The sequence below is a fragment of the Mustela erminea genome, chromosome 16, assembly GCF_009829155.1.
Source record: "Mustela erminea isolate mMusErm1 chromosome 16, mMusErm1.Pri, whole genome shotgun sequence".
NCBI lineage: Eukaryota > Metazoa > Chordata > Mammalia > Carnivora > Mustelidae > Mustela > Mustela erminea.
The window spans coordinates 17604315-17629608 of NC_045629.1; the positions used below are offsets into that span (position 1 = coordinate 17604315).

At 38.6% G+C, this 25294-nt stretch overlaps 1 protein-coding gene across 2 annotated transcripts in view; it reads right to left on the minus strand.

Moving 5' to 3' along the window:
• Positions 1-838: 838 nt before the first annotated feature.
• The window catches only part of ARMC1 (armadillo repeat containing 1), a 35526-nt gene continuing 11070 nt past the window's right edge, over positions 839-25294 (minus strand). For both annotated transcript variants that reach the window (XM_032316342.1, XM_032316341.1), the window contains exons 3-7: positions 23736-23827; positions 12751-12940; positions 4972-5088; positions 4812-4886; positions 839-3019 (exon numbers count right to left, since the gene is read on the minus strand). In XM_032316342.1, the coding sequence (XP_032172233.1) occupies positions 2828-3019; positions 4812-4886; positions 4972-5088; positions 12751-12940; positions 23736-23827 (666 nt within the window). In that variant the 3' untranslated portion in view covers positions 839-2827. The remainder of the gene's footprint in view (positions 3020-4811; positions 4887-4971; positions 5089-12750; positions 12941-23735; positions 23828-25294) is intronic.

The following is a 25294-nucleotide window of genomic DNA, read 5'->3' on the forward strand; positions in this document are numbered from 1 at the left end:
GTTTACAAAGGTATAGTGTCTCACTTGGAATTGAGCACAAGAAGAGAATCGTGTCAAACTTCCAGTAAGAGTAATTCCACCTTAAACTTAGAAGATTTTAGTTTCAAGTTACGTGTGATGATCTCAGCAGATTCAAATAATGATCCCATAAAGTAGAAGAATTATCTCCATTCCATTAATGAAGGAAAACCTCAGAGACTACATTATTACCTAAAATTACATAGCTAGTAAGTTATAAAACAGGATATTGAAACAATAAATAAATAAATTTCTCCTATAACAATTCTATAAGAATCACGATATAAGCGAACCTTAACTTCATTCAACAGAGCAAGTATTATGCTCAAATGACAAAGCAAATGAAGAAACTTGCTAAAGTCAGAATAAGTCAGAAACAATAAGTCAGAAACAAAACATGCCAGAAAAAATTAAAATAATACAACCTGACATTTTCCCTAGTCACCCAACAAGTTAACAAGTACCTGTCATTTATTTTTACTGATCCAAGAAAAATTCTTTGTTCACCCTCCTAAAAAAATATTTGTTCAGTTACTGCTAGCCAGTTAACAGCTACAGACTCTCTCGGTTCTCAGAGAGCTAAGCCAGGAGGGAACACTGGTAAATCTAATTTCAATCTAATACTATATATGCTACAATGAGTATATGTACAGGAGAAGCTGATCCAAACCCAGGGAGAGGCAGGTGTGGTGCGGGAAGGAAATGAAGGGAAGATGCATGGGAATGAGCTGGGTAACGCACCTGCAGGGAGCCAGAAGGTGCCAGGCACTGTGGATACAAACAGGCTCAGGAGTAATCAATAATGCTTATACCACAAAAATGCAATATCCATTCAATTTTAATTATGTTACCTTTTATTATTTTACAATATATTTCAAAAAATGCTGTTACAGTTGCCTTAACTGCTCTATAAGACCTGGAATAAAAGAACACTTAGAATTAGAACACACAGACATCAAGCTGTAATACCTACTTGTACTGAACCATTACTACCAAAGAGATGTAGTTTTTTAAATAGGCAGATGTGTGGCAATGCAAAATAAAATACAAACTTGTTAAACAGTAAACTTTGTTTTAATGGCTATTGAAAGGAGGTGGGTTTGTTTTCATTTTCAACACATCTGGTTCTGGCAGCAAGTTGTATTATGCATTTAAAGCAATACACGCCTTGAAAGCTTTTACTTTCAGTTGTGCATGTCATCTGAATCAGAGCCCAGACACATGAAAACTATCATTCCCAATCCCCTCACTACCCCTCCCTCCAGAAGGTCGTGAACTCAAGATTCTGGTTGGTGAAGTATTTTACAATAATTTTTTTTTTTTCCAGTGACACTGGATGCTTTTAATTCTCTCTAAAAGAGAAGCGATGAAAATGCAAGGAAACCCTCCAGGGTCCAATATTCACTTCACATTCTCCACAAGCAATAAAATAGCAGCTCTAAATGTTGATGAAAAAGAATGTCAAATTCTCCATATTAGTTTCTTAATCAGATTAGCACTAAAATTTATCTGGATTTAGTTGGATTTCAAAAATGAAAATTTTAGTTGCCAAATATTTCAGAAATTTAATAAAGCATTACATATATGTAATTAGCTCTTATCTACCAAAAAAATATATATGTATGTATATTTATATTTATTTATCTTACCTTCACTGAAGTTCTTTTTTTCTGGCTGGACATGAGAACAAGATTAAGTGGACCAATGCTGGCTTTATTTCTTTATAAGCAATAATTTGAGTCTTTTTTTTTTCATTCAGTACGACTGCATGTTCATAATAAATTCACAAAAGGCAATACAAGGAAACGCCTACCGAATAGGCAGATGCCAAAGCAATTCATGTTTTAAGGTTAGACTCTACCAAATGGCACTATGGCATTATAGGCATTCAATTTTTGTTTTCTTTTTTCAAGTTTGTCAGTTCTTTACTATTTTTTAACCTAGCGAGGGACAGTATATGACCACAAAGTAAGGCCTAGAGACCACCTACAGCTGCTTCCAGTACTATGCTGGACGGAACTCTTAAGAGCTGATATAAACCAAACTGAACAATAGTCAACTGGAACCACAGCTGATCACATTCAAATAGTTTCCAACAGTACTTTGCTAATAAACACATTTCCTTCTTCTTGGCTGATTTTGTGTTGATCCTATTAAAATTACAAGACTGCAAAGTTTTTGTAGACTTGTGGTTTTAGGGGACTACTATGTTCATATGGATATATTTTAATTCACAAAATGTCTCTATAGTAATGTTCTTCCTATAAACATGGTTGGCAAAATAAAAAAGGCACAAAATGGGGATAATGAGAAAGGTTTTCAATTTCAGTGAAGAATACCAAAGCAAGTATCTTTCATGAAGAAAAGCAGAGAAAAATGTTCAGTAATTCATGCACAACTTGAGCTTAAAAAAAAAAAAAAAAAGAAAGTAAGCTTCTCTTCAGATAGGTCCTGAGGCTTGAGGAGAAAATGAGTTTTCCTAATCATGTGCTTCACGTAAAATAAAATGTAAAGCTGCACATATATATGTTTGGTTTAACAGTGGACCCATTTTTTTAAAAAAGTGAGGCAAATAAAGGAAAACAAAACCAAAATACCTTCATCAACAAAGATATCCACCTGTAGCCTCTGTCCTTTTTACCACTGAGTGGGGCAAAATGTCCAATAAAATGTAAAATGCAGCATACGCAATCATGTAATCTAAAAACTTTTCATGATAACTTATTGCAAATTGCACTTGACAGTTCACCACAACAATGGAAAACTGGCCCCTTGTTGGTTCATACAGTCCTTGAGACCCAAGGTGAAGTCACCAGTAAAATGATCTGGATAAAAAGTTTGCAGCTGTGCTGAGCCAGCTGGCTCCACCCTCTGGGTGTGAACCGACCCGGGACACTGCTTTATCTTGTTCCTTTGTGGGACTCTCATCCTCAGGCAGGTAGTCGGGCAGTTCTGTGTTCTGTTCGACTTCCACAGGCGTATCTTGGAATGGGACCAGCATCTGATACAGAGACATGTTAAGAGTTACTACAAAATCATCCTAACTGACAAAGATATATACTTTTTTTTGGTTTTTGGTTTTTTTTTTTAAGATTTTATTTATTTATTTGACAGACAGAGATCACAAGTAGGCGGAGAGGCAGGAAGAGAGAGGGAGGAGGAGCCAGTTTCCCCGCTGAGCAGAGAGCCCAATGCGGGGCTAGATCCCAGGACCCTGGGATCATGACCTGAGCCAAAGGCAGAGGCTTTAACCCACTGAGCCACCCAGGAGCCCCAGATATATACGTCTTAAGTTAAAGTTCAACTTTTCTCCTCATTCTAATCACCGTGTTTTTTCTCAGGGGTTATATTCCTTTAAAAATCTTCCTCTTCACCCGAATGTTTATAGCAGCAATGTCCACAATAGCCAAACTATGGAAAGAACCTAGATGTCCATCAACAAATGAATGGATGAAGAAAATGTGGTATATATACACGATGGAATACTATGCAGCCATCAAAAGAAATGAAATCTTGGCATTTGCGACAACGTGGATGGAACTAGAGCGTATCATGCTTAACAAAATAAGTCAAGCAGAGAAAGACAACTATCATATGATCTCCCTGATATGAGGAAGTGGTGATGCAACATGGGGGCTTAAGTGGGTAGAAGAAGAATAAATGAAACAAGATGGGATTGGGAGGGAAACAAACCATAAGTGACTCTTAATCTCACAAAACAAGCTGAGGGTTGCTGGACAGAGGGGGGTTGAAAGAAGGGTGGTGGGGTTATGGACACTGGGGAGGGTATGTGCTTTGGTGAGTGCTGTGAAGTGTGTAAACCTGGCGATTCACAGACCTGTACCCCTGGGGATAAAAATATATTATATGTTTATAAAAAATAAAAAATGAAAAATGAAAAAAAAAATCTTCCTCTTACATAAAGGTAGGCCCAAATGCTGAGCAGAGAAAGGCAGAAATATACATGAAAATTAAGATGCTTTTCTCCTGAGGCTCCAGGAATAAACATGCAATTCTTGTCTAATTAAGGAAAACAAAAGCAAGTTATCTGGCTATCTAGGGCCCCTGAAGGGCCACTAAATCTCCTTTCCATGGGAAGATAAATACCCTAAAGAACTGCAGATTTGTTTTCCCTAGTGGAAAAGTAGCAAGAGGCTAAGATTTTCACTATATTTACCTATCCATGGTGAGAACAGACCCTTATTTTTTACATTAGCAAAGCTAAGGTTAGAAAGACAGTATTTAAAAACCAATGTAAGAAAAACAAACAAAAACTAAAACTATAAAAACAATGTAAGGGGTATGGGGGTGGTTCAGTGGGTTAAGCCTCTGCCTTCCAGTGCTCAGGTGCTCAGGTCATGACTGCAGAGCCCCACATCAGGTTCTCTGCTCAGTGGGGAGCCTGCTTCCCCCTCTCTCTGCCTGCCTCTCTGCCTACTTGTGATCTCTGTCTGTCAAATAAATAAATAAAATCTTTTAAAAAATACTAATAAAAATAAAAAATAAAAACCAATGTAAGGAAACTAGATAACCTTTACTTCCATATAAAATTAGGAAGATGTCTCCACTGAGATAAAGACACTCTGAAACCCACAAAATATAAGAACAGACTTTGAAATCCACAAGACTTCTATTTTTAAAAGGGTTAACTATTAGCCAAAAAACATTAAGATAATCTGACCCAATCATACTCCTGTTTATTTGGCAACTACAGCCTGATAATACTAACAACCTGCTAGCCATAAAGAATAATTAGGAGTCAGTTAGGTACAAAGAAAACTGAAAGCATTTACCTCTTCGCCACTTTCACTTTTCACAACTTGCTGAGCCTTCATAACCTTGGTTGATGCTATTGCTGATGCCAAAGCCTAGGCCAGGAATAAAAGGAACAATTTTGAACAATGATTTGTTTACTTAAAACCTAAAGCATATTCAGCCATTTAAAATACTAACCTCTGCTTTCAAATCTGAACGGATCCGCACCACACATCTTTGAACAGCCATTTGAAAAGTAAAGCTAATAACACCTTTAATTTTTAACAAAGCCTCTTCACAGAGATTTCTCCGAGACTGAAAAGGTAAAAAACAAAAACAAATTATTATTAAAATTGGCAAAATATTTTTAAAATTTGGCAAAATAAAAAAACAAATCAACTCAAACCACACAGAAGTCATCATGGGGGTGCCGCAGAGGAGTGGGGACGGGTAGCAAAAATCCCTATTTCAGTTCTACGGACTCATTCTTGAGGGCATACTGGTGGGGTGTTCAGTCAAGTTTATTAAATTTTATAAGATCAACAGACTAATAATTCCCGCTGGATTTTTTTTTTCAAACTTCATTACCAATACTTAGTTTTAATAATTTTTATCAGAAATAAGTTAGCCAGGGGCATCTGGGTGGCTCAGTGGGTTAACCCTCTGCCTTCAGCTCGGGTCATGATCTCAGGGTCCTGGGATCAAGCCCCACATCAGGCTCTCTGCTCAGCGGGAGGCCTGCTCCCGCCTGCCTCTCTGTCTACTTGTGATCTCTCTCTCCGTCAAATTTAAAAAAAAAAAAAGAAGAAGAAGTTAGCAAATATTAATTTAAACCTTAATGAAAATAATAATACAGAAATAATACAGACTAAATATTATTAAAATAATAATACAGAATAATATATATAAAAACTGCTGAAACACAGAGGTTCTTCTAGCTTAAGGGTGAGCATACTACAGTCTACCACTGTTTTTTCTGGAACACAGCTGCACGCATTTGACATTAGTCTGAGGCTAATATCATACTATAGCAGAGTTAATAGATTTAAGAAAGACCATATGCCCTGCAAAACCTAAAATATTTACTATCTGGCCCTTTAAAGAAAAGGTTTGCTGACCTGAGCTCTAGCTTAAAAGTCTCTGAGGATAATTCCGATACACTGATGTTAGAATTAGTGTTCAGTGTATGACTCACTACTTTTTAAAGCACTTTATCACCACCTCCATCATTTATTGCATTCTCAATGGTTACCACTACATTCTCAAGGGCTAATACCCTCTTTTTAGTTGTCATTTTCCTCTAACAAAACAATAAAACATACCCCTTTCAATGTTTTTTTGATTCCTAGTAATACACTACTTAGACCACTGGTTAGTCTATCTGTCTCATCTTGTCGCCAAGGTCCAGTGCCTAAAACTAAGTGATTATTTTTTTTTCAACTTCATCTCTCAGCAGACTATTCCCATCACTTCAACCATTATGACCATGGAGAACACAGGTGTGTATCTCCAAGAGGACTTTATTTTCATTTGCTATCAGACATATCCACCTGAGTATCAAGTCTCAAACATGGGATCCAAGGCAAAAATGGATTGAAAAGTAACTACAGGGGTGCCTGGGTGGCTCAATCTGTTAAGTATCAGACTCTTAAAAGCCAATCTATAATTACAAAATCAATCTATAAAAATAGACTCAAAAAAACCACAGATGATTAAATTAGTAAGGAGATTAAAATTATTCCAGCCACCTTCTGTAAGTTCAAATAGATAAAGTATAAGTAAACATGTTAAAGAGATATAAAAAAGACCCAAATCAAATTTCTAGAAATAAAATAAGGGGCACCTGGCTGCAGAGCATGTAACTCCTGATTTTAGGGTCATGAGTTCAAGCCCCATGTTGGGCATGGAACCTACTTGAAATAAAAAAATAAAATAAATAATAAAATAAAACAGTGTCAATGGTAAAGGAAAAAAAAAACACAGTGAATGAGATTAACAGGAAGTTAAATAGTTGCAAAGGAAAAATTTAGCAAGTATTAACAGAAACTAAAATTAAAGAAGAGGGGAAGAATTGAAGAAAAAAGCAAAAATGAGCAGAATATCAGCAAGCTGTGAGACTTCACATGGCTGAATATGTATAATAGGAATCCCTGAAAGACCAAGGGGAAGGGGGACAGAAACAATATTTGAAGAAATAATAGAAAAAAGTTGTCCAAATTTGCTGTATACGATAAACCCAGAGATCCAAGAAGCTGAACGAACATGAAGAAAATTATACCAAGGAACATTATAAACAAACAGATCAAAAGCAGTGATAAAAGAGAAACTCTTAGAAGTAGGCAGAGTGAGAAAAATAAGATATATTACATAGAGAAGAACACAAATAAGCAAACTAGAATCCCGAACAGAAACAATGCAAGGAAGACAACAGTGGAGCAAGGTCTTAAAGTGTGGTGTTTAAAAAAAAGGAAAGAAAAAAGAAAAAGAAAATTCTGTCACTTAGATTTTCACACCCACTGAAAATAATCTTTCCAAAAAAAAAAAAAAGGACTCTACCAGACATACAAAGGAGTTAGAGACTTCAATATCTGACTTTCAAAAATGAACAGACTAGCAGTGCCTGGATGGCTCAGTGAGTTAAAGCCTCCACCTTCAGCTCAGGTCGTGATCCCAGGGTCCTGGGATCAAGCCCCGCATCCGGCTCTCTGCTCAGCGGGGAGCCTGCGTCCCCCCTCTCCCTCTGCCTACTTGTGATCTCTGTCTGTCAAATAAATAAGTAAAATCTTAAAAAAAAAAAAAAAAGAACAGACTAGGTAGACAGAAAATGAGCAAGGATAAAGCAACAGAATTCAACAGATTTCAACTTATGATACTCCAAACAACAGTGTACACATTCTCAGGGACATGTGGAACATTCTCCAGGATAGACCACAGACCCGGATAGGCCATGAAACAAGCCTGTATATACTGAAAAGGACTGAAATCATCCAATGTTGTCAAATCACATGAAATGAAATTAGAAATTAATAACAGAAGGAAATTTGGAAAATTGGAAAATTTGGAAAATTCAGGAAAATGGAAATAAAACAAACTCATAAATAAGAACCAATGTGTCGAAGAAATCACAAGAAAAATTAGAAAATACTTTGAGAGAAATAAAATGAAGACCCCACATACCAAATCTGATGCATACAGAGAAAGCAGTGGTTAAACAAAAATTTATAAGCTATAATAACTACATTAAAATAGAAGAAAATCTCAAGTCAGGACCCTTAATTTCTAATTTACGAAAGCCCAGAGAAAGCAGAGGGAAGGAAATAATAAAGATTATGGCAGGGAAAAAATAGAAAAAAAAAATCAAAACTAAAAAGTTGGTTCTTTGAAAAGATCAACAAAACTGATAATCCTCTGGGGCGCCTGGGTGGCTCAGTGGGTTAAGCCTCTGCCTTCCGCTCAGGTCATGATCCCAGGGTCTTGGGATCAAGCCTCGCATCGGGCTCTCTGCACAGCAGGGAGCCTGCTTTTCCCTCCTCTCTCTGCCTGCCTCTCTGCCTACTTGTGATCTCTCTCTCTGTCAAATAAATAAATAAAATCTTAAAAAAAAAAAGTTGGTTCTTTGAAAAGATCAACAAAACTGATAAACCTTTGGGGCGCCTGGGTGACTCAGTGGGTTAAGCCTCTGCCTTTGTCTCAGGTCATGATCTCAGGGTCCTGGGATCAAGCCCCCATCGGGCTATCTGCTCGGTAGGGAGCCTGCTTTCTCCTCTCTCTCTGCCTGCCGCTCTGCCTATTTGTGATCTCTCTATCAAAAAAAATAAATACATCTTTAAAAAAAAAAAAAAAACTGAGACTCCTTTTAGCTAAACTAAGAAAAACAGAGAAGGAAGACTCAAATTAGTAAAATCAGGAATAAAAGGACATTAAGGCAAACCTGACTGAAACAGAGGTGCCTAGGTGGCTCAGTGGGTTAAGCCTCTGCCTTTGGTTCACGTCATGATCTCAGGGTTCTGGGATCGAGCCCTCCATCAGGCTCTCTGCTCAGCAGAGAGACTGCTTCCCCACTATCTCTCTCTGTCTGCCTCTCTGCCTACTTGTGATCTCTGTCAAATAAATAAATAAAATCTTTAAAAAAATAATCTGACTGAAACAAAAGGATTATAAGCAAGTACTATCAACAATACATTATGCCAACTTGACCTTAGATAATCTCAATGAAATGGACAAATTCCTAGAAAAATAAAATTATCAAAACTGACTCCAGGAAGGAAAAATAGACCTGTAATAAGTAAGGAGATTAAATTAAAACCAGAAAATATCACACAAAGAAAGCTCTGGACCAAACAGTTTCACTGGTTAACTCTACCAAATGTTTATGGAATAATCAACACCAATCTTTCACAAACTCATCCAGACACTTTGCAGCTCATTTTATGTAGTCAGTTATTACCCTGATACCAAAACCAGAAAAAGATACCACATGAAAGAAAACTGTAAATAAAACTATAAAATACCTTGTAGGAATACACACACAAAATACCTCAACAAAATCCCAGCAAGCTGAATCCAGCAGCATATTAAAAAGACAACATGACCAACTGGGATTTATCCTGGGAGTGAAAGGTTGATTCAAAATATGAAAAACACTAGGATGCCTGGGTGGCTCAGTCTGTCAAGTGTCTGCCTTCGGCTCGGTCATGATCCCAGAATCCTGGGTATGAGTGCCACATGGAGCCTGCTTCTCCCTCTGCCTGCCACTCCCCCTGCTTGTGCTCTCTGACAAATAAAAAAAATCTTAAAAAAAAAAAAAAAAGAAAACCACCAGTGTAATACATGATACTAGAATTCATCTCAAGAATGAAAAGACAAATAAACACTTTAAAAATAGACAATAGGCATTTCTCCAAAAGAGAAAATACGTGACAAAGTAAAGATACATACAATAAACACTACATCAACCACTGAAAAATGGCCAATAAGCACATGTAAAGATACTCAACATCATTAATCACTAGGAAACCCATATCAAAGCCACGACAAAAGAGAAACAAACAAACAAAAACAGCAAAAAAAGCCCACAATAAGATACTACTTCATCCACTAGGGCCGCTACTAAACAACAAAAGAAATATATGCTGACAAGAAAGAGATGAAGAAAGTGACCCCTCATATGTTGCTGATGAGAATGTAAAATGGCGCAGACTCTGTAGAAAACACTCTGGAAGTTGCTCAAAAGCTAAACAAGGTTCATGTATCATCCTAGCAACTCTACCCCAGGAACAATTCCAAGAGAAATGACATAAATCCACACAAAACTTACACACCAATGTTCACAGCAGAATTATTAATAATACCCAAAAAGTGGGAACAGCCCAAATATCCATCAATTGATGAATGAATAAACAAAATATAGTATATCCATACAATGGAATATTACAAAGAGGAAAGATGGACAATACATGCTACAACAGGGATGAACCTTGGAAACATTATGCTGAAGTGAAAGCCAGGCATGAAAGGTCACACAGCCTATGATTCCATTTATATGAAATGTCCAGAGAAGGCAAATCCATAGACACAGAAAGTAAATTAGGGATTATCGGGGGGTAGGGGATAGTGACTGCTAATGGGTACGAGGCTTCCCTTTGGAGTAATGAAATGTTCTAGAATTAGACTATGGTGATGGCTGCACAACCCCGTAAATATACCAGAAGCACGGAATTCAACACTTCAAAATGGTGTATTTATGGTATGTGAATTCTATTTCAATTAAAAAAAACAAAAACAAAAACAAAAACCTGAATGAATTCATTGCCAGCAGATCTGTTCTACTGTAAAAAATGTTAACAGAAGAAAAATGAAATCAGACGAAAATCCAGAATCTACACAAAAGAATTAAGAGCACTGGAAATGGCAAAAATGTAGGTGGACAGAAAATACTTTTTCTTATTTTAAAACATCTTAAAAGACACTGATTTTTTGAAATCATAGAGACAGAAAGTGAAATAGTGGTTGCCAGGGGCTGGGGTGGGGGGTAGGATGAAAGGGGTGTTACTGTGTAATGAGTATGGAGTTTTAGGTTTTACAATATAAAAAACTGTACATTCATAAGCAGTATAGAGGTGAAGGTTACACAACATTATGAATGTATTTAATACCACTGACATTAAATAACAATGTTTTCTTTCTCTTATTTCTGGTATTGATAATTTGTGACTTCTCTTTTATTCCTGATCTATTTGGCTACAAGTTAATCAATTTTATTATGTCAAAGAATCAGCTTTTGATTTCACTGTTTTTTCTCTATTGCTTTTCATTGCACTGATTTGTTCTGTTTCTTCTGCTTTGGACTTAATTTTTCTTCTTTTTCTAGTTTCTTAAGGTAGACGCTTAAGTCACTGAGAAGTTTTCTTTCTTGTATATAAATATTTAGGCATTTGGTGCTATTGAATTACCTTCTAATTATTTGTTTTACCAGTGTCCCACAAATTTTGATATTACATTTTCATTTTTGTTCCGTTTAAAATGCTTTATAATCTCTTGATTTCTTCATTGACTCATGGGATTATTTTAGAAATCTATTATTTAGGGGCGCCTGGGTGGCTCAGTGGGTTAAGCCGCTGCCTTCGGCTCAGGTCATGATCTTGGGGTCCTGGGATCGAGCCCCGCATCGGGCTCTCTGCTCAGCAGGGAGCCTGCTTCCTCCTCTCTCTGCCTGCCTCTCTGCCTGCTTGCGATCTCTCTCTGTCAAATAAATAAAAATAAATAAAATCTTTAAAAAAAAATAAAAAAATAAAAATAAAGAAATCTATTATTTAATCTCCAAAATATCTGGTTGGTTTCCAAATAACTTCGTTTCTGATTTCTAATTTGTTTTTCCTTGTGCTAAGAGAACATACTTTGCATAAATCTTTTAAATTTATTAATACTTGTTTTGATGGCCCACAATAAGGTCTACCTTGGTAAATATTCCACGTGTATGTGGAAACACTGGACAGGGTGTTCCCATAAATATAGATTCAGTTGGCTGTTAGTGCTATTTGAGTACGTAAGTATTTAAAATTGTTATGTCCTCTGATTAACTGACACCTTTAAGACAAAATGCCCCCATGCGACTTATTCTTCAAGACTGCTGGCAAATGTCACTCAAGAAACTATTTACAGTAGTCCCTCTTCTCCATCTTATACATGGGAGATCCATTATAAGACCCCCAGGGGATGCCTAAAACTGCAGAAAGTACCAAAACCTATACAGACTATGTTTTCTTCCTATACATATATATGGCTAAGTTTATTTATAAATTAGGCTCAGTAAGAGATTAATAATAATGATTACTAAAATAAAATATAATACATTATAGTAAGTTACATGAATGTGATCTCTCTCTCTAAATATCTTTTTTTGGGGGGCACCTGGGTGGCTCAGTGGGTTAAACCTCTGCCTTCCGTTCAGGTCATGATCTCAGGGTCCTGGGATCGAGTCCCGAAGCAGGCTCTCTGCTCAGCGGAGAGCCTGTTTCCTCCTCTCTCTTTCTCTGCCTGCCTCTCTGCCTACTTGTGATTTCTCTCTGTCAAATAAATAAAAATAAAAAATCTAAAGATTTTTATTTATTTGACAGAGAGAAATCACAAGTAGGCAGAGAGGCATGGTGGGGGGCGGGGAGGAAGCAGGCTCCCTACCCAGCACAGAGCTGGATGCAGGGCTCTATCCCAGGACCCTGAGATCATGACCCGAGTGGAAAGCAGAGGCTTTAACCCACTGAGCCACCCAGGCGCCCTTCTCTCTAAATCTTATCGTACTATACTTACCCCTCCTTTTGTGATGATGTGAGGTAATAAAATGCCTACATGATGAGATAAGTAAGTGAGACAGAGATTGTGATATAGCCTTAGGCTACTACTGACCTCCTGATATGTCAGAAGGTGGATCCACCACTTTCCCACCCCATCTTATAAACCAAGTGTTTATAAAAGTCTTACCGTATCATCAAGACCATCTATGTGCAAAACCACTGTTTTGGCACGTTTGTTTGTAGTTCCCAGAAAAAACTGAGCTTTCCTTCTACGTGAATTCATTTCATTGAAACTATCACCATCTGCCATATTGGAAGACTGAAGAATATCATAAATTTCAGAAGCCAGCAGTTTTGTTTCTCCTGGAGTCGTAGTCCTTGAAAAGAAACACACACAAATTAATTTGTCTTGTCACTTCTATTGATTCTGTAATTTTATCCCTTGACTTTGCAGAGCCTTGTGTTCTTCATTCTGATGCTTTTTTCAAGTGAAAGGAAATACCAGTGAATCCCAGAATACTCAACAACATAGAAAAGGCACCTAGCTGCTCAAAAGGTCTTCTAATTTCATGTCATTTTTTTTTAAGATTTTATGTATTACATACAGAGAGAGCATGTGCACATGTGCATGGGGGGTGGGGGGAAGAGGAACAGAGGAGAGGGAGAGGGAGGGGTTTTAAAGAATCTCCAGCAGACTCCTGGCTGAGTGTTGAGCCCAACACAGGGCTCAATCCAAGCTGAAACCAAGCTGAAACCAAGAATGTCACACTTAATGGACTGAGGCACCCAGGTGCCCCAGGGTCTTCTAATTTCATTTTAAATCTGTGGTTCACTGAGATTCCAAACTTATCACTATAACAGTGTAACAGCATATTTAATCAAAATCATTAATTCAACAATCAACTAAAAGAATCAAGATATAGCCCATCCCTGAATTCATACTAACGTAATTTGGAAGTGCCCTTTCCTTTTTTTTTTAAAGATTTTATTTATTTGACAGAGAGAGATCACAAGTAGGCAGAGAGGCAGGCAGAGAGAGAGAGAGAGGAGGAAGCAGGCTCCCTGCTAAGCAGAGAGCCCGATGTGGGACTCGATCCCAGGACCCTGAGATCATGACCTGAGCCGAAGGCAGCGGCTTAACCCACTGAGCCACCCAAGCGCCCCTTTTTTTTTTTTTTTTAAAGATTTTATTTATTTATTTGATGGAGAGAGAGAGAGATCACAGGTAGGCAGAGCAGCAGGCAGAGAGAGAAGGGGAAGCAGGCTTCCTCCTGAGCAGAGAGCCCCATGCGGGGCTGGATCCCAGGACCCTGAGATCACGACCTGAGCCGTAGGCAGAGGCTCAACCCACTGAGCCACCCAGGCGCCCCTGGAAGTGCCCTTTCCTTCAAGAAGGTATAAAACATAAAAATCCAAAGGGAGAAAACAAATCAGGAGAGGATCATTCATGTTAAGAGTTACTTCAATAAAGAGATTTCGTAATAAATTCAAACTGCTTGTTTCTTAATTTACATTTTTTACATATCTTTAACAAAGTGTGTGTGTGTGAGTGTGTGTGTATATGAAACCACAACTAAAACAAAAGTTTTCATTCTTGAACTTTTAAATCCTACCACAGCTCCTCACATAAACATCTAGTGCCATTGTGTCCGAAGACTTTCTGCATTGACAGAAAGGTTTTACAGCTGCACTGTCCACTCACCACATATGGCTCCTGAGCAACCACAACTAAAAAAAATGATTTTATTTTCTTTGAATTAATAAATCACCATATGTGGAAAGTGTCCAAACTGGGTAGTACCGACTAATGCTTTTTAGTTAGTTAAATTGAATAAACAGAAAATACACATAAGTATAAAAAATAACCCTCATTTCACTTATAGATAAGCTCAATTAAGTCCAAACCTTATACATTTGAGGCCTTTAAATCTACTCCCGTTCAGCTCTACCAACATCAGCACCTTTTGTCTTTCTTTGAATACCTTTTATAAATGCCTTTTCCTCAACCAAAAGAGCTTTACCCAGACCATTTGCTTTCAAATTTACTCCTCCCTTGAAGGTTCAACCTCAACTGCGATCTTCCTTGTGAAACTTCCTCACCCCAATAGTCCATTCCTCCCTCTACATTTAAGGTACTATGCTGGGGCACCTGGTTGGCTCAGTCAGTTAAAGCACCCCACTCTTGGTTTCGGCCCAGGTTATGATTTCAGGGTTGTGAGAACAAACCCCATGTGGGGTTCTGCGCACAGCATAGAGTCTGCTCTAGATTCTCTCTCCCCCCCATCACACTCTCTCTCTAAAATAAATAAATAGGGGTGCCTAGGTGGCTCAGTGGGTTAAAGCCTCTGCCTTCTGCTCAGGTCATGATCCCAGGGTCCTGGGAACGTGCCTCATGTTGGGCTCTCTGCTCAGCGGGGAGTCGGCTTCCACCTCTCTCTCTCTCTCTGCCTGCCTCTCTGCCTACCTGTGATCTCTGTCAAATAAATAAATAAAATCTTTAAAAAAATAAATAAATAAAATAGGGATGCCTGGGTGGCTCAGTGGTTTAGAGCCTCTGCCTTCGGCTTAGGTCATGATTCCAGGGTTGGGCTCTCTGACCAGCAGGGAGCCTGCTTCCCTTCCTCTGCCTGCTTCTCTACCTACTTGTGATCTCTGTCAAATAAATAAATAAAATCTTTTAAAATGTAGTAAAATACTATATTTGTACTTAAATTACTGATCTTAATTTTCTAATTTTTTTCTCTTCAAGAATGGGGATATATTCTCTCCACAGGGCCTCACTAAACTTTTTACAATCCATTTGTTTACTGAATAAGCAGGACCAATATTTCCAATATTCAAACTATAAATCTATAAAGAACTTCAGGTCCAGAGGTACCAATCTGGCAATTTCTGGGCACTCAATTTACTATAGCCACTGCTTTTCTGGGCTACTGTTGACCACAGAGATCAATTACTTTGAATGACTTTGGCTGTGTATTGCAAGAAGCTATGAAAAAGACTATTTTGAGGGGGAGATATCTCAGCACTTTTCTGGTAGCTGTTTTACAGTACTGAAAAGGTCACTGCAGTTCTGAGATATTTTAAATACCAGCCTACCACAAGTTGTAAAGAGTATGAGGACAGTAGTTAGAGATACTCATGAATTTAGGAAGGAAAAATACAATGTCTTTGCTACCCCTTTTCTACCACCAATACTGGTTTCAAGTGTTTGGACCAAATAAAAAAACAATCATCACAATACACAAAATACTCAACTAATGAGCTTCATATTAAAAATTTTTAAATGCATACATTATTTCAGAGACCAAAAGTACTAAACCACTGTAACATTAAATGATTATCTTCCTGTTCTGCAGAATAAGCACTGTGTAGTTCTAAACCACACAGGGTTACTTACTAATGCCTTTGAGAATCTGGTGTAAAATTTGAGAATATTTCATGAGAAATGCAAATACAAAAATTTTCCACATCAGTTTCAATGAATTTATGTACCTTCCCATGTCATCTATCTTATATCAACCCTGAAGAACACAGATGGTTTAGACTTTTTCAACTGATCTAGAACTGGACAGGGTAGAAAAGGAGAAAAGCAATGTAGCAATCCATCCAATGTTTGATAAAATTCAATGAAGTGGAAACTGCTTGTAAGAATATAATTGGTACTATTTGAAAAAAAATTAACTGTGATAAGAATACACAAAAATATACATACTCCTTGATTCTGTAATTCTTCTACTGGAACTTGTTAAAAAAAAAAAATCTACAAAATAAAAGTAATCCAAAATACAAAAACAACCTTTTTATATAGTTAGGCAAAGAAATTCCAGAACAGTAGCACTGCCCAACGTAACTTTCAGAGATGATGGAAATGTAGTCAACTAGTTACATGACTACTGAATACTGAGAATATGGCTGGTACAAGTGAAAAATTGGTTTTTAAATTTGATTTTAATTAATTTAAATTTAAACTGCTACATGTGGCTAATGACTACCATACTGGATAGAATTTCAGAAAAAAGGGAAGACTGCCTCTGCTGTCAGTTTCCTTAAGTTAACCCTCCTTTTCCTGGTTAATTATTGCTACCGTATGTCTGACAAACCATTCCTCTAACTTTTCTGATTGAGATCTGCAAAAGAAAGCTCTACAAGAAAACTATATAAGTGATTATTTTCTCAATTCTCTGAAGGATAGTATAGAGCAAGAGCCATTCCAGATTCACAGGAGAGAAGATAAGTCTATTATATCTATTGGATTCCTTAGGACTTTGGGGTATAATTCTCTCATAAACCTGTATCAGTGGTTTTCATATTAACAGCAACAGAAGGGAGAAAATTCCATTTATTCATAAAAACAATTTGCCAAGGTGATAGAGGTGCACTTACAATTGCCTATGCTGCTATAGGGTCTATCTGCACTTTCAACTAGAAAATTAAAGATTAACAAAGAAACCCAAAAAACAAAAAACAAAACCAAAAAAACAAAAACTAAACAAAACAACCCCCCCAAAAAATTTTAAGGCTTTACAACAAACTGTAACTATGTAACTATAGAGTCAAAGAGGGTACAACTGCTTAAATAAAGTAATTACGGATGACAGATTAGAAAAATAGTTCTATGAAATAGATACTCCCACCACCACCACTTTTAACTTCAGTATTTCATAATTCCAAAATTTCATCATTTTCACACTGGAATAAATTCCTTTCTGGAAGATTTTCCATTTCCATCTACTTAAAAACTGAAAGATTTTAAAAGGAGAACATAATCAAATGACTGTGATATTCTCACTGTTAAGTATGGTCTTCAGGTGTACTGCAAAGGACTAATTTTATTGTTATCCTTCTTTAGAAACAGAGGATCTCGGGCGCCTGGGTGGCTTAGTGGGTTGAGCCGCTGCCTTCGGCTCAGGTCATGATCTCAGGGTCCTGGGACCGAGGCCCGCATCGGGCTCTCTGCTCAGCAGGGAGCCTGCTTCCCTCTCTCTCTCTCTCTGCCTGCCTCTCCATCTACTTGTGATTTCTCTCTGTCAAATAAATAAATAAAATCTTAAAAAAAAAATAAAAAATAAAAAAAAAAAGAAACAGAGGATCTCTATTACAGATCCCTCCTTTTTTATTTTTTATTAACATATAATGTATTATTTGCCCCAAGGGTATAGGTCTGTGAATCATCAGGCTTACACATTTCATAGCACTCACCATAGCACATACCCTCCCCAGTGTCCATCACCCAGCCACCCCATTACTCCCTCCCCCACTCCCCAGCAACCTTCAGTTTGTTTCCTGAGATTAACAGTCTCTTATGGTTTGTCTCCCTCCCGATCCCACTTTGTTTCATTTTTTCCCTCCCTACCCCACAACTCCCTGCCCTTACTCTCAAATTCCTCCTATCAGAGAGATCATATAACTTTCTCTGACTGACTTATTTTGCTTAGTCATCCAAGTAGTTGCAAATGGCAAGATTTTGTTTCTTTTGATGGCTGCATAGTATTCCAGTGTGTGTGTGTGTGTGTTTGTGTGTGTGTGTGTGTGTGTACACACACCACATCTTCTTTATCCATTCATCTGTTGATGGACATCTATGTTCTTTCCATAGTTTGGCTATTGTGGACACTGCTGCTATAAACACTTGGGTCAGACCCAGATCCCTCTTAGAAGTAAAATTTTGTCTTAGGCAAAATTAAATTTACAAAAGCATGTAAGCAAATTAAATTACAAATGAAGTTATTTCTTGATCTGGGTACTATGAACTATCTGTTCAATAAGTCAATTATAAGTAATTATTTCCTTATTTTCAAAAAATGCTTTTAAAACCCAAAGAGGGGGGCGCCTGGGTGGCTCAGTGGGTTAAGCCTCTGCCTTCGGTTCAGGTCATGATCCCAGGGCCCTGGGATCGAGCCCCGCATTGGGCTCTCTGCTCCACAGGGAGCCTGCTTCCTCTTCTCGATCTGCCTGCCTCTCTGCCTACTTGTGATCTCTGTCTGTCAAATAAATAAAATATTAAAAAACAAAACAACACAAAACAAAAAAAAAAACAAAGAGGGTGCCTGGGTAGCTCAGTGGGTTAAGCCTCTGCCTTCAGCTCAGGTCATGATCTCAGGGTCCTGGGATCAAGTTCCACATCAGGCTCTCTGCTCGAGGGGAGCCTGCTTCCTCTCTCTCTCTCTGCTTGCCTCTCTGCCTACTTGTGATCTCTCTGTCAAATAAATAAATAAAATCTTAAAAAAAAAAAAATTAAAAAATAAAACCAAAAGAAAAATCCAAGACCATCTACATATTTAGAAGCTACCTTAGTCCTAAAAAAAAAATTACTATTAGGGAGCCTGGGTGGCTCAGTTGGCTAAGTGTCTTCATTCGGCTCAGGTCATGAGTCCTGGGATTGAGTCCTGCATCTGGTTCCCTGCTCAGAGAGCAGTCTGCTTCTCCCTCTGGCCCTCAGCAGCTAGTGCTCTCTCTCTCTCAAATAAATAAAATATTCAAAAAAATAAAAATAAATTACTGTTCAAATACTATCATTTAAAACATTTAAAAAGTCTAGACTTTTCTGGTCTATTTGGCCATAAATGCAAGAGAGACTGCATAATCAAACAAGTATTAATTGCAAGTGCAAATTGAAAGAACTGATTAATAATGCCCCGGATTGGGTGCCTGGGTGGCTCAGTGGGTTTAAGCCGCTGCCTTCAGCTCGGGTCATGATCTCAGGGTCCTGGGATCGAGTCCCACATCGGGCTCTCTGCTCAGCAGGGAGCCTGCTTCCCTCTCTCTCTCTCTGCCTGCCTCTCCATCTACTTGTGATTTCTCTCTGTCAAATGAATAAATAAAATCTTTAAAAAAAATAAAAAAATAAAAAATGCCCCAGATTTAGTTCAGCCTTTAAAATCTGACATCAGAAGGGCGCCTGGGTGGCTCAGTGGGTTAAAGCATCTGCCTTCAGCTCAGGTCATGATCTCAGTGTCCTGGGATCAAGTCCCTCATCAGGCTCCCTGCTCAGCGGGGAGCCTGCTTCTTCCCAAGCCTCTGCCCTTCCCCCTGCTTGTGCTCTAATAAATAAATAAAATTTTTAAAAAAAAGTCTACTATTCTATAGATGTTTCTCTCACTTAAATATATATACACTCACACATACACATGTATACTACAACCTTAGCCAACCAAACTAAAAAACTGATTTACAGGTTTAATCTACAGGACCTCTAAAACTTGCTCTAAATCTTTGAAGTTCAAATTTAAAGTATATTTTAAAATAGCAACAGTAAGTTTTTCATCTAATTTCTTACACTTAAATAATCTGTACAAAATATTTTCAACTTCAGCATCTATGTGTTAAAAGAATAAACAATCTTAAGTTCATCATATGAATAAAATAGCCCTATAGAAGCATCCATGCTTAAACCTTTCACTGTTTCCAACAGAGCGAATATGCCAGTTAAAAACAGTATTAAAGCATACTACACAGCATTAAAGGATACTAGAAACAAGAATAATGCAACCTTATATTTTATAGGTTATAAAATATACAAAGCATTTCTACATATATTATCCCATTTGGTCCTCAATCACTTTGAAGCTGTCACTGTAGGCATTAGTAAGGAAACTGAGGGCAAAGAGAGTCTTTGTCGCAAGTAAGAGCTAGAATTCAAATTTTTACTAGTGAAACTGACCTCAAAGGGAGACCTCATAGGGAATAATTAACACAACTGATGGCAGTTAACATTTTCTGTTGTTTATTCCTAACTGATCACTCAATTAAAAACAAGAAAAAAGGGGCGCCTGCGTGGCTCAGTGGGTTAAAGCCTCTGCCTTCGGCTCAGATCATGGTCCCAGGGTCCTGGGATTGAGCCCCACATCCGGCCCTCTGCTCAGCGGGGAGCCTGCTTCCTCATATCGCTCTCTCTGCCTGCCTGTGATCTCTGTCTGTCAAATAAATAAATAAAATCTTTAAAAAACAGGGACGCCTGGGTAGCTCAGTTGGTTAAGCAGCTGCCTTCGGCTCAGGTCATGATCCCAGTGTCCTGGGATCGAGTCCCACATCGGCCTCCTTGCTCAGCAGGGAGCCTGCTTCTCCCTCTGCCTCTGCCTGCCATTCTTTTATTTTTTTTTTTAAGATTTTATTTATTTATTTGAGAGACAGTGAGAGAGAGCATGAGCGAGGAGAAGGTCAGAGAGAGAAGCAGACTCCCCATGGAGCTGGGAGCCCGATGCAGGACTCGATCCTGGGACTTCCCCAGATCATGACCTGAGCCGAAGGCAGTCGTCAAACCAACTGAGCCACCCAGGCGTCCCTCTGCCTGCCATTCTGTCTGCCTGTGCTCGCTCTCTCTCCCTCTCTCTCTCTGATAAATAAATAAAATCTTTAAAAAACAACAAAAAAAAAACAAGAAAAAATCTTCAGTCTCTATCTTATCATTATCAAAGATCAAGGCACCACAGAACTATCTTACCAGGCAGCTAACCCCATAACAAATATTTTAGAGATTCCAAAAAAAATAAGATTAACAAAATAAAATTCATTCAGAAGCCAAGAAAACTAAGAAAAAACACACACTGCCTTGGAAGTCAGTTTAGATGATTCTTCACTGATACAATATAACCATTTGTGTTTGGGAAGTACAGAACTTTTGGGAGCACTCAAGCCAAAGAAATTGCAAGTTTTCTTTCCTGTGGTCATTTACAGCAGCTATTTATTGTTCTTGACCCTTTCATGCCCTGGAATGCCGTGCGGGTTACCATGCTGAATTTATGCAAAAGCTAAAAGCACTGGATGTGCCAAAAGAAGCAATTTTTTATTAGGTTTTCCAACAGGACCCTTACAACTAATGAGTTCTTTCGAGGTGGGGAGAAGGGTTATAAATCAGGACTTCACATCCTACCCTTGCAGCTCAGAGGAACTAGTTGTGGCTGAGGCTGATGCAGGGAGTTGCAGACAGCTGGACTTCCTAAAATCCATCAGATCTTGCAAAAAACTGAAGGTGAATGCAGAGGACTCTGAGATGCCACCCAAGAGCCTTTTAAAATAAATACAAGTTTTGGGGGCCTGGGTGATTCATTCAGTTCAGCGTCTGCCTTCGGCTCAGATCATGATCCTGGGATCCAGGGCCATATTATGCATCCTGCTCATTGGGAAGTCTGTTTCTCCCACTGTCTCTGCCCCTCCCCCTTGCTCATGTGCATGCATTCTCTAATACATACACAGATAAATCTTAAGAATATATATATATATAAGTTTTTACAATGCTCCTTAAGGAGTCACTACAGAAGTAGGATGCCTGGGTGGCTCAGTGAACTAAGTGACTGCCTAGGGTTCAGGTCAGGATCGAAGGGTCCTGGAATGGAGTCCTGTCAGGCTCCTTGCTCAGTAGCAAACACTAAGAAAGGAACAAAACCAGGGATTCCCAGGGGCAAGAGAACTCAAGAACTACAGATAAGTAACTTGGACCATATGTTCCTTTTTTCTTACCTAGAAAACTGTCATCTGTCAAAGCTACCTCAAAAGTTGTAACAAAATGAGACAATGGATATGAAAATCTTAGTAAGATGAAAGGTACAATTAAAAACCACGCATTTGGGGCGCCTGGGTGGCTCAGTGGGTTAAAGCCTCTGCCTTCGGCTTAAGTCATGTTCCCAGCGTCCTTGGATCAAGCCCCACATCGGGCTCTATGCTCAACGGAGAGCCTGCTTCCTCCTCTCTCTTTCTGCCTGCCTCTCAGCCTACTTGTGATCTCTGCCTGTCAGATAAATAAATAAAATCTTAAAAAAAAAAAAAACACCCCACCCATTTGCTAAAATTCAAATTAAATGGCTCTTAAGTCTCTGAGAAATATCTTGATAATGCTCAGGAAAATCTTATCAAAAGCCTTTTTTTGCCATGATATTTAATAAAGGGTCTTTTCAATAAGATAGGAATGAAGTGGGGCGCCTGGGTGGCCCAGTAGGTTAAAGCCTCTGCCTTCGGCTCAGGTCATGATCTCAGGGTCCTGGGATCGAGCCCCGCATCGGGATCTCTGCTGAGCAGGGAGCCTGCTTCCCCCTTCTCTCTCTGCCTGCCTCTCTGCCTACTTGTGATCTGTCTGTAAAATAAATAAATAATGGGCGCCTGGGTGGCTCAGTGGATTAAGCCACTGCCTTCGGCTCAGGTCATGATCTCAGGGTCCTGGGATCGAGTCCCGCGTCGGGCTCTCTGCTCAGCGGAGAGCCTGCTTCCCCCTCTCTCTCTCTGCCTGCCTCTCTGTCTACTGTGATCTCTCTCTGTCAAATGAATAAATAAAATCTTTAAAAAAATAAATAAATAAATAAATAAATAAATAAAATCTTTAAAAGGAAAAAAAAAAAAGATAGGAATGAAGTAGCAAAAGAACTTTGTAGGGTACTATAATATTACTTTTTTTCTTTTTTTTTTTTAAAGATTTTAGCTATTTGACACAGAGAGAGAGAACACAAGCAGGGGGAGCAGCAGAGGGAGAGGGAGAAGCATGCTCTCCACTGAGCAGGGAGCCTGAAGTGGGACTGGATCCCAGTACCCTGGGATCATGACCTGAGTCAAAGGCAGACACTTAACCGACTAAGCTACCCAGGCATGCCCCAGTACTGCATACTTTCAAATGTGATTAGTAACTTGTGTTACTTTGCTAGCAAATCAATTTACATATACCTCACAGAACTTCATACAAGGTAGGATTTTCTCTTTTTAAAGATATGATTCGGGGCACCTGGGTGGCTCAGTGGGTTAAAGCCTCTGCCCTCGGCTCAGGTCATGATCCCAGGGTCCTGGGACCGAGCCCCACATCTGGCTCTCTGCTCAGCGGGGAGCCTGCTTCCTCCTCTCTCTTTCTGCCTGCCTCTCTGCCTACTTGTGATCTCTGTCTGTCAAATAAATAAATAAAATCTTTATAAATAAATAAATATAAAAATTAAAAAATAAAGATATGATAAGTACCATATTTATCAATATTTTAAATAAAATTTGAGCATTTTCCTAAGTAATATTAATATCAGTATTTAAGAATAATCAAGAACACTGACCATCAGAACATTTCTGGACATACAAACCACAAAAGCATGCCTTCATATCAGAATAAAAATTTCAGTAAAATGATACCCTGACAATCAGCATCCATTTAACAGGAAGATCCATTTTTCTACTGCCTTAGGAGACACCCTTTATTGTACTTACTTCTGTATAACATTTTGCAGACTTAACATCATCCCCAGTTCTCCTTTCATCTTTTCTCTGTTAGCACGGCATTCTGCCAAGTACCGAAGAGCCTACAGCAAAAACAGTGACAGGTTAATTCACAGCTCCAGACTATTCAAAATTAAACCAGTTACTGACCTACTGCAAGAGGAAAAAAGAGTGCAAAATAGGTTTTTGTTTTTAGAATCAATTGATTTTGAAGTGTTTAGAAACTCTTCTTTAAATGTGATAATCAGAGAAGTCCCCTAGGGGAGAAATGATCCTTTGAGCTGAAGCAGCTGAATCTGCTCTTTGAAATGATGGCTCCTAACTTATCTGCAAGGTCAAAATTAGGTTGTTCCGGCTTCCTTTTCGCCACTTCATCTTGACAGAGATATAAGGAACCACATTCTATTTATTAATTTCAGGGAGTAGTCCCAATAGCCACCATTTCCCTAGATGCTTTTTACATATTAATTAAAAGAAACTGCTGAGAGAGGCAAAACATACAACCACCTTTACAGAATGAACTGTTTCTAGTTTTACAATTCACCTTTAAAATGTCCTTTTTTTACTGAAAAGCAAAAGATAAACTCACACAAATTTCTATTTTGGGAGCTTAACTTCTACGGTGCTTTTTTCTTAAAATGTGAAGTACACTTTTCAAAATTTATTCTTCACTGACGTGTAATCAAAAATGTAAAGTACATTTTAAAGTACTTCTTTCACGTTCTGATTCTTTAGGGATTCCATTCCTAATCACTCATCATTTACCGAAGACTTTGGCACCTGCTTCTCAGGGATAGGTCTGTGAACTACACCACCCAAAACTTTGCCGTCTCAGCCTACTGACCTTCACATTTTCTCTTGGTCCTCTACGCTACATTTCCCAATGAAAATGGTACCACCTACCAAATTACAAGTTCAAAGACCCCTCTCTGTCTACAATCTCCCATAATTTCTGCAACTTCTCCTAAGTTTGATTTTCATTTCAGCCAATAAAGGATTAACTGCTGTGGGAACTGCCTCCCTCCACAAAAAACTAACAAACAGGACAATATATCTTAAACATACTGAACAAGAGGCAGCATAGGACTGTGATATCTGAGAGAAGTGATGAGGAAGGCCTCGTAACCGCCCCCACCTAACTGCTCTGGAGGCAGTTTTCAGACTAGCACAGGGAGCGGGAACCCAAAAGGAACCCAGTGGTCTTGCTGAGTTACAGATGCAGAGAAGAGAGGTAGGGAGGTTAGGGTGGTACAGTGTAATAAAAATAAATATTTGGTGTTTGCCCATTTCCTGGTGCAGAGGTCCTAAAGCCCTTGCAATTTTCAGAGGGAGAGCAGTTTCTTTTGTTACTCATAAGGCAGCCTTTTTGATCACGCCAGGGTTTATTTAAAAGAAGTGAGCTGGGCTGAGGCTCCAAGATAGCCTCAGAATGTGGCTGGTCACTAGAAAGACCAAGAGATTACAGGGTGGGAAATTTCAGCCCCACCCATTGGCTGGAGGTGGGGAGGTGCTGGAGATTAAGCTCTATAAAACTCTTGAACTAGGAGATT